The sequence below is a fragment of the Folsomia candida genome, unplaced genomic scaffold (genome assembly GCF_002217175.1).
Source record: "Folsomia candida strain VU population unplaced genomic scaffold, ASM221717v1 Fcan01_Sc002, whole genome shotgun sequence".
Lineage (NCBI taxonomy): Eukaryota > Metazoa > Arthropoda > Collembola > Entomobryomorpha > Isotomidae > Folsomia > Folsomia candida.
This window is the reverse complement of record NW_019091194.1, coordinates 6,172,531-6,182,804: the sequence shown is the minus strand read 5'-3', so window position 1 is coordinate 6,182,804 and position 10,274 is coordinate 6,172,531. Positions and strand designations below refer to the sequence as shown.

Here is a 10,274-nt window from a genome sequence, read left to right as displayed (position 1 = left end):
TATGATCTTCTTGAAATGCAATTAGCTATAATGGGATGATGCCACGTAAATGTTGAGCCAGGTCTCTCATGAATATATAATGATGTCGCATGTTGAATTTGAAAACGATCCTATTGTAGTCCGTTTCCTTAATTTGCCTGATTGTTATGTAAGTAACTCCAGTATACTCACTCATTGAGGTATACGGGCATTATATAAAAAGAACAATTTTCTGCCTAAATAATGATGAATGATCCAAACCGATTGTTACGATGGAGGTCCATCAATGAATGATGGATAAACTAAAAAAGCTCGTAACTTAACTGCAATCATTTGATATACACTTACATGGAGTAAAATTGACAAGGTCACAATGATCTGATAGATTTTGCATGTTATCAATACTATAACTTGCACATATTATGTATCATGTTATTAATAGTGAATGAATAGTTTATTTAATTGTCATTCAATTTATTGTTAATTTTCGTTTAATTATGAATATCTTGCAGGTAAAACTGTGAAAAAGTGCACACATTAAATAAAAGCTAGAAGGCGTTTTGTTAAAACATTTAAAGCTATACTACGGAACGACTCTATTGAATTAGTCCGAATTAAGTGCTTATTGTTTTTCTACAAATATCTTCAATCTTAGAGCAAAGTAGGCTAACACTCGACAGAGAAGAACAAGTGCAAATAGGCACAGTGTTTGCTCCATCACGTCGACATCTTTGCAATCCAACTGTTCCAGAAATTTCCTAATTAAAACAATATTATTTAGTTGGATAAACCCAAATTATATATTAAGTAAAACTATAGTCGTTTTCATCATATTTGTACCTCGGATTTTTGAAGTGACAATATGGCTGATGGCACTTTAAGTCTGCTCTGTCGAAACCATACACTGCAGTTATGGCGGATTGGAAGGCATATTTTGCATACGAGCCATAAGACATCCATCGCAGATAAGCTGGAACGCTGCTGAGCGTTACAAAGAAGCCTCCAAACAAAAATACTGGAATCGCTGTAATACGTGCATACAATCGTTAGAGGTATGTATGTATGTATATATAATCGCTGTTATGTGTTTATCGGTGATAAGTTCATACCTGTGATTGGTGCGACAAATACCGCAGACTAAACAAAATATTATATATGTTACCAAGTTATTTATCCTGATTCATACAAATGTTCGTATACTGCATCTTCAGTCAAATTTACCTGGATATGACAAGCAGCCCCAATCAGGAGACCGAGAGATTGTGCTACCAAACTTATCATTGTGTTCATCGCAACGATGATCCAAAAACGGAATGCTTCATGTGGCTGTAGGTAATCAGGAGAGGTATTTATTTTAAGTAAATACGTATGTGCAAATAAATACTCTAAGAAACGAGCAAAACGCTAACCTGATCCGTCATAAAGTAGGTAATCACAGTGTACAGCAAAGGAAAGAATAACTGTTGAGGAATTATAGAATGTATCACGTTTTTTAAGTTTTAATTATCGAGTTTTAATTTACGCACCTGAAATGGCATGTCGGCCAGTGTTCTGGCCAAGTAATACGATTTGAGAGAATACCAGCAATTCAAATGTTCTCGTACCAAGACCCCACGTTCAAGAGGAACTGCATATGTGAAAGAACCATTGAAGGTTTAGAATGGCTTTAAAAATCGTCAAAAATCAAATAGTAAACTAAATATATGTAATGCTTACAAGTAAGAACCGTGCTCATCATGGCAGAAAATACCATGAAAAGTAATCCGAAGAAAATGTTTCCTGCATTGTTGAAAGTTTGGTCTGCATTATTTCCACTATCGTGAAAAATTGCTCCAATGAGTAGACCCACCAATACAGTTGAGGCGAATCTTAAATGCGTCAACATCTGCGATTTTTCGTAAAAATATTTACAATTTTTTTTAGCAAAGGTCATATCTATAAACTTTCTCATGCATATTTCTCTATTCCCCGTACTCACCAAATCTCGATAAATACAGAGAAAAGAACGCTTTAACAAAACGGTAAACTGGTTACAAAACTTGTACACGCGCCCATCATCAGACGAAATTGTTTCCTCAGAGTCTCCATCCGGCGACATTAGTGCAACGGAAACATCCTTATCTTTACTGCTGCCAATTCTATCAAGTCCCTTGTTATCTTTTTGGTAGGCACTGAGTGAACTGTTTTCTACTTGATGATGACTGTCTTCGGCATCAGAAATGTCATTAGCTAAGCCTGAATCTGATTCTGAGCTTAAAGCTGTCGCCTTCTTTAGCATGGAGATCCAATGGTCCCCGTAGTCACCAGAGGCGACTTCAATTGCTGCAAAAAAGACGCCACATCCGCAATTAATTAAACCAACTATTTACAAGTTCAAAATCCTGTCGAACTAATTATATGCAACCTACCAAAATCTGCTGGATTATGATAAGCTGGACAATGAAGACCTTGAAAGGACAGCAAAGCATCATTTAGATGTGATTTTTAAATATTTATAGTTCTCCGATAATTAATAACAGACCCTGTTTTGCCATGAATGGAACAAGAGATGAAACTGGTCCTCGATACAAGCACATTCCACCAGAGAGAAGATACAGAGCGTCAAACTGTTCAAAAATACGGGCAGAAGGCTGATGAATAGTTGCAATTATTGTCCTCCCTCCCATTGCCAACGCTTTAAGAAGTGCGACACAACTGTAACATGAGGCCGAGTCCAGACCTAAGTGAATATGTGTATGCACGTGCCATCAAAAATTGAAACATGAAAAACAATTACGATAATAATTTAAATTGATATTTTACCCGAAGTTGGTTCGCTATTAATTAAAATAAATAAATAAATAAAATTAAACTTAAAAAAATCTTTAATTTAATTAACTTATTTAACTTCTTTAATTTAATATGAATGAAAACTTACTCGAAAAACATCAGCTCGGCTATAAAATGAATGGTTTAAGTAAGATAATTTCAGAAAATCAGCAATTGGAAAAAAATGCAAAAAACACTTACGGTTATTTACAAGCTCTAGTGCAATTGCGAGTCGCTTTCTCTGGCCACCAGAAATATTTGAGGTTCTTACATTCTTGCATTCTGATAATCCGATCATATCCAGGATTTCTGTGACCTATAAATAAATAAGCCTAATTTTTAGCCTTTAGTGCGTGCAGATCTATGTATTTTGATAAATAATAAAATTGACTAACCACAAGTTCTCTTCTTTCTTTGCTTGTACGCCTTGGAAGCTTTAGCTGTGCCGCATATCGCATGGCTTCCAGGACGGTAAGGTGAGGAAGTAAAACATCGTCTTGCATAATGTAACATGCCATCTTCCTGAACTGTGCGAGGTCTCGACGCTTGCCGTTCACATTGACTGTCCCTTGAATATTATGTGTCCTGAAAAGTTTTCCCAAAATTCAGTTGATTAAACTATGCACGATAAAACGATTTTCTCCTTATTCATGATTGTACATAAGATCGTACTTGTATCCTGCTAAAATGTTCATTAGTGTGGATTTTCCTGCCCCTGACGGCCCCATTATTGCTGTAAATATATATGCAATGAGTGACACCAGTGTGCACTTATATATTTATTTGAGGTTATTTTAATGGTCCATACCTGTAAGTTGTCCAGGCTTAAATACACCAGAAACATCTTTCAAAATATATTTCATTTGTTTAGAAATATTGGATCCAAAGCTAGAACTTCCTTTCGAGGACGCCACATCGCGAACCGAGTAACGCAAGTCGGAAAACTCCAGTGAAACTGGGGGGTGAAAGGGAAGATGAGAAACCAACATTTTTCGGGCGTTGGAAGCTCTGAAAATGTCAAAGGGACAAATTTTTTATTTGCACTATGTACAACATGGAAGTGTCATCTCATTTACATATTCTGAGGAAGAAATTGGTAGAATTTGTCAATTCTCACGTTTCATTCATAACTGGCGAAGCGGAACAAATTGAGATTCACAAAAAACAGAGTTTCCATTCATTCATCTCCATTCTAAATATTTTCCATGCAATATATTAATTGTCGACTACATTTCTTACGGTTCTACTTATAAACATATTCAGACTTCATTCAGATACAAACCAAGTCAGCCATGGGTACGTATAACTCTCCCTAAATGATTCGTATGCAATATACACATTCTGTCAAAAATATTTAAAGATTGGAAAAGTTGAGACATTAACCAAAATTTCCAACAATATGTATGCCAAATAGGCTTGAAAAATAACATCCAGATCTGGTGCTTGAATTGATTTACATAGGTTAAAATACAAAATCCTGGTAAAATAAGTAGTTGATGTTACCCGCAAAGGCCACAAACCATGAAACCTTAACGTTCTGCCCAATATATGTACAGATGCATTTCTAAAACCTCATACTTACACTGGTAGTGGTGGTTGTGCCGTCGTATTATTGGTATTTGGTTGTTGCATAACCACATTTGTTGATAATAATGGTAACCCATCAGCGTAATTCACATTCAGCTCGTCATCCCCCTTGGCCGCACGTGGAGACGCATGATAATTATTTGTTCCGCCACCATCATCGTGGTGCTGATGAGGCGTACTTTGTTTCACGATTTGATCTTGGTTGACATTATTATAATTGTTGAGACCAGCACTGCTGGACTTTGTAACGTCATTGAAATGTCCTTCATTGCGATTTGTCTCATTAATAAGAATGCCGCAATTGGCTGTGCTCCTTCCTTCTGCGGTCAAGGTCAGCCCTTTGTCTGCCTGGGAGGTGTTAGTATTCATCTTCTTTCTTATTTTTACAACGTATACACGTGATCAGTAGTGAAATTTGACGAAAAAACGTTACGGACTAGCGAGATAAAGTTATTGTAGATTATGCAAAATATCACAGGCAGATGAATATGATGGAATGAGAATTCTTAGCACTTTATATACACGAGTTGCATGTCTTTGAAACTTTACATTTTTAATTCCACAAGTAATCAATAAGGCAAATGCTTATGATCGATATTTGTTTTGTCCCAGTTGTATTGAAGGAAAAGCGTTAGTTGTGCGCTTGTATATGTAAGACCACTTTCACCAAGGAACTAGTTTATTTAGCACAATATTATTTACCGTCAGAAATGGAAGAGTCACTCACTGCCTAAAGAAATGTCTCATGTATGCAGCAGTTAAGTTAAATAACCTCGACAACTGCTACATACAAAATCAGAGTGAGAACGGATCAGTTGACTTGTACGAACGTTGTGAAATAATGCAATCAGCCGACTATGTTTTGTAAAACACATCTGCTTTTGGAGGGGACCGAACCGAGTGTGTAAAATTATCTGTGTAATGTTTTTTATCGCAGGAATAGTACGGTTCCGTACTTACAGATATTTTTGCACGCTCTGCTCCCTAATAACTATCACACTACTGAGCAAATATGTAAAATGGACATCTTCTGCATGGTCGTTAATGCCATGCATGCAGTATGGAACAAACTATTGTTAAGCCAGGCATGAAATTCACGCAATGAATGTTTGATTGTTCATGAATATAGAATACAAGTAATAATATGCATATCACTGAAGACCGAACTTTGGAACAGTAGATTGTACACAATCTAATCCATCCATATAATACTTACTCGCATGCATATGCACAGAGTTGGAGCACAATGGAATGGTCAAACGAGGAACTCTCAAGTGCATCGATTTGCATCCTCATTTATTGCTAATTTAATAATGATGCTGTATTGTAATGAGGATGAATGTGTAATGTAATAATACTGATGGAAGTAATTGAGTTTATGTCCATCCCAGTAAATTAAATTATATTCATAATGCACAATCAATATACTACGAGCAATATGGAGAGGAGATGAATGTTAATTGAAAGTCTGGTCACTACGTATTGAGGAATTTGGGCATATTTTCATTCATATATAAAACCGTAGATTATTATATTACTAAAACCAGACTCTTACTTAATGTAAATACTTATATGCTGGACAATAAAAACCTTTGCTAAAATGGATAGAATCGTTTTTTTTCAAGATGATTTTCAAGAATAATTGCTTAAATTAGAATAAATATATCCTTAAAAAACTCAATTAATTGTCTTTCAATTAAATGACCTATTTGCACTCCGTGCAAATATCTAAAATTGGACCAACTGAGTAAAAATTCCATTCCAGTCGGGTAGTAAAGTGTGTATGATATGTGGGTGCTTTGATTATGATAAAAGAACAAACCATTCAATTAATTTGTTAAATAAACAAAGATCTGGTTAGGTAAGCACACTTATCGCCCACTCTGCTTGTATAATATCAGTGATAATTATTTGTTTTCTCATGTAAACCGTGAGTTAATATGGTATGTAATATTTTCACAACTTGTAGTTGCTTGATAAAGACGAGAACCTTATCAATTTATTTCTTGTCTGGTGAACAAATAGGCGTTTACTGAAACAATGTTGAGAACAAACAATTTGACTCCAAAACCATTCTCATACTGAAGCTTGTGGATGACTAATCCAAGTTATGCCAATGTCCAGCAGCATCAGCAAGATAGCCATTTTTTGCATACCATTCGACTTCCTTTCTGAACTATATACTTATATTTTCACTTAATCCAATTATAATTACAACATTTAGCATTCGTCATGCGTGCACTTATTTCCCCCTCAATTAAAAAAACTAACTATTCCATAAAATATTTTGCACGGAACGTGGACTTATGGCCGTAAGCATGCGAGACTCATATTTTAATAAATAATTCAGCAAGTTTCTGTTTTATGCGATTTAGTTTCCGTTTAGGTAAACTACTGAAACCTTTTAACGAAAAAAGTAATCCACCCACTTCCCAAACAAAGCGTGCTGAGTAATGGCCACTTAAATTATGAAGCTTTGATAATAATAATTCTCCATCATTTTCTTTTGATCTGTTTGTTCACACAGGCTTTTGTGTGGCCTTTTAAGATACATGTTTAGTATGGAAGGCATACAAACCTGGAGTTTGGGCTAAATTGATACCTATTTCACCTATATATATTCATGCATATGCAGCATTATGCGTGTTGATAATAACCAATTACGATGTGATCGATGCCAATCGAATTACACACTTTTATGACTTTTAAATTGATCTCACAAATAAATGGTGCAAGTCATGAAATCGTAAATCAAGGCTCAAAAAATGCAGGCCAATTTTTTTATGAAATCCGATTTAGTAAATTATAGGTAAATAAATAAAAGATCCATGTCAGTCATATGTACATAGGTTACAATTTAACTTAAGCATTAATATGTGTAATTGTAGTTTACTATATAAAAACTAATGCTTACAATGCTTTAAATCGTATGTAAGCAGGAGTACGTAAATAGCTTAATAATATGAGTCCGATTTTTATTACTTCCAGGATGGTAAAAAAATTAAAGCTAATGTATATATGTACATAAGTTGTGCAGACTGTGAGCCTCTGTATTGTTGGTGCATATTATACTTTAGCAATTTTTGACTCTGGCAAACACATTTTTATCAGATCTTTAGCATAAAACGAGTTTGTCACTGTTTGGATAGTGTACACAGAATTTTTAAAGGCTGAAGATTAGCTATAGTTTAAAATACAAATTCATACGCTTGAATCTCGGAGTTGCGGACTGTGCCCTTTAGTACAACAATTCTTATAGGAGTGTTTCGGACCTCTGTGTATCACTTACCACTGCACAAACGTTGTCGAACAAATAAATAAATAAAATATTAATGCACCTAAAATTTTCAAAATTTGTAATTCAATCGGAACCCAATCAGATAGTATTAATATATGTAAGCCCCAATAAATATGCATATTTAAATAGATAAATTATTACGTATACTTTATTATTAAGTCATTTTTTATGCTTTAGATACTGGGCATTGTGTTTCACATACTCCAATAAAAAATTGCATTCATCCCTTAAACAAATATGTAGCGATTTATAACTGCAGACTGACCATTTGAATACTTTTTTAATGTACTTCAGAACGACACTACCCAAGCTACATGTTTTTCAAACGCTTATTTCTTCATTTGAAGTTTTATGAAGTGGTTCCATTTAAATTCAAACAAAATGAAAATCTACTGTATAGGTATCATAATTTCAGCAAGAAAAAATATTTTTGCGTTCAATATTACTTACCTTAAAAATAAATTCCCAAAACAAGAATAACAGTCACAATAAAATTACACAGTTTTTGGAATATTTTCATTCCAAGCGCTAAGTTATATCATATTAAATTGGAGCCATGAAAATGAAGACTGATGCTGAAGTGAAGAACAAAAGGAAAAGTCATCTTAAAATTTAATTAATGATGCGAAAATGAAAACTGGTTCTGCAAACATAAGTCATGCAGATAGTCAAAAGAATTGACACTGCAGCCTAAAGTGTGTTTGTCGTATATTTGGCATGCACGCTACATAAGCTTATCCATTATATTTAAGTGTTAGACTTACACTAAACTAACATTTAGACGCAAATTAAATTTTGTGATGTCTAAGGGGAAAACTATTACCAAATCAAAACAAATATTTGCATACAACTGATGTAATTAGTATATGTACATTGACTTAAGAACATACTTAGCAAAATATAAGCGTATGAAGAATGTATCAATGTATGTATGTCAAGGGTAGGGTACCCAAATAGAAACATTTAGTTTTTAAAATAAGATCCAAAAATTGTGTCAATTTATTTTATTAACATGAAGTTTATGAATTTGGTAATCTATTTGAGTAGTATACATACAAGCATAATAAATGAATGTGATTTATCAGTCTGGCAAAAGTTAGACGATCGAGACGGATGAGTCATTGTTCACAATTGACCAAAGTTGTTTTTAGTGCGTGCATATATTATACACATAATGTGAAGCTAACTTATGGGAAAATTTCCGAAAACATAATACAGGATTGCAAAATTTTGTCCCATCATCTGATAACTGAACCTAACTACACATAAATACCTAAGCCACTATTTGATTGTACCAAGTGGGATCTAGCTCACTTTAGACAATGTAAATTTGAATAACTACTACTATATATTGCCAATTAACAATTTACTACATATGTATGCATGTGTCACAAAGCAGGATTTCTGTACCTGTATTCTTTCTCCAACGCAAGGTTATTCATTTCATCGTCCTCACAAGCTACCAAGGGACCCTTGTCTCCTTTCCACATAGGCTTTGATGTCATAATGTTATACACACAATCTAAATTAACCCCAATTAAGTATTATTCCTGAGACACTCCATTGCACAATCAGATTTTAAAAATAAATATTTCACTGTTTACTAAACTCCGAAATCATTAGGATTTCTCAAATTCTGCATGCACAGAAAACTACACTGAACAACGTATGCAATTCATGCATTCATTATGGATTCGAGTATTGGTATTTAAAAGAACACTTTACACGTAACTTATTTATATCATCATAAAACTTTCAATTTTCATGTTGTGTAACTTTTCCTTTGTAACTGTCCGGTACTACCACTACCAGCTCGTTTGAAATCTTGACTAAAAAGACTTTTAAAATAGGAAGTGCATGTTTAGAATCGCGTCTTTTATTTTCAAATGTCTTTAATTATCCAGGCGTGCTGTAACCCGAAGGCATTGCATTCCACTGCCGGTCATTCTCAGTTAGCTCTTGTTGTAAAAGACGCACACGCCATTTTGTATGCCTTTTTTATTGCAGTCTTTATACCAGACAAATTTTTTCACAATAATAGGCATCAAGAGGTTATTTGAAGTCATTTGCTTCGATCCACAAAAAACAATGGGTAAATGCCCACTAGGCGTTCTTTTAGCATGAGACTATTTATTTTGTAAACTAGCTGCTTACATACATCTGTAAATACATTGTGTGTGTATTTATGTATGCAAATATGTAAATGTTCCTTAGTATTTTTATTAACAGCAGTTTTGCAATATTACATCGTTTGCTTTTGATACATATCAAATAGTATAATCTGTACAAATGTCATTTAGAAAATAATTTTGTAATTGTTTAACTCAAGTGAACCAAAAACTTAAATACAAGGACATCAAAAAGTTCACCACCAGGGTAAATTATGTAATCATGCACTGGACTAACGATCAAATTAGATTTAGTTGCCTTATTTTATTTTACTTTTTAAAAAGTCAATAAAAATAATAAATAAAATTTGACGTACAATGCGTACTTATAAAAATTAACGAAAAGAGAGCAAATGAGACAAACTTGAGACAAATCCAACGAGCTAGCTTATAAAATCTCAAGTCACCTCACCACCCTGACCGCACATTCAACA

The 10,274-nt window shown here is 34.0% G+C and overlaps 1 protein-coding gene across 3 annotated transcripts; it reads right to left on the bottom strand.

Moving 5' to 3' along the window:
* Nucleotides 1-414: 414 nt before the first annotated feature.
* Nucleotides 415-9,192, bottom strand: LOC110842889 (ATP-binding cassette sub-family G member 1). 3 transcript variants are annotated; one of them, XM_035848669.1, is made up of 17 exons: nt 9,083-9,192; nt 3,596-3,795; nt 3,460-3,520; nt 3,183-3,372; nt 2,989-3,103; nt 2,897-2,915; nt 2,782-2,795; nt 2,501-2,698; nt 2,388-2,426; nt 1,958-2,301; nt 1,696-1,864; nt 1,506-1,606; nt 1,389-1,439; nt 1,201-1,305; nt 1,089-1,116; nt 820-1,003; nt 415-737 (listed from the first exon to the last, which is right to left on the bottom strand). In XM_035848669.1, exons 1-17 carry the CDS (start codon nt 9,175-9,177, stop codon nt 602-604), a joined length of 2,049 nt encoding a protein of 682 aa, XP_035704562.1. In that variant the 5' UTR covers nt 9,178-9,192; the 3' UTR covers nt 415-601. The 3 variants fall into 3 exon arrangements, with proteins under 3 accessions (XP_035704562.1, XP_021944441.1, XP_035704563.1); XM_022088749.2 differs by lacking the exon at nt 9,083-9,192 and adding an exon at nt 4,370-5,489; XM_035848670.1 differs by lacking the exon at nt 9,083-9,192 and adding an exon at nt 3,905-3,930.
* Nucleotides 9,193-10,274: the final 1,082 nt, after the last annotated feature.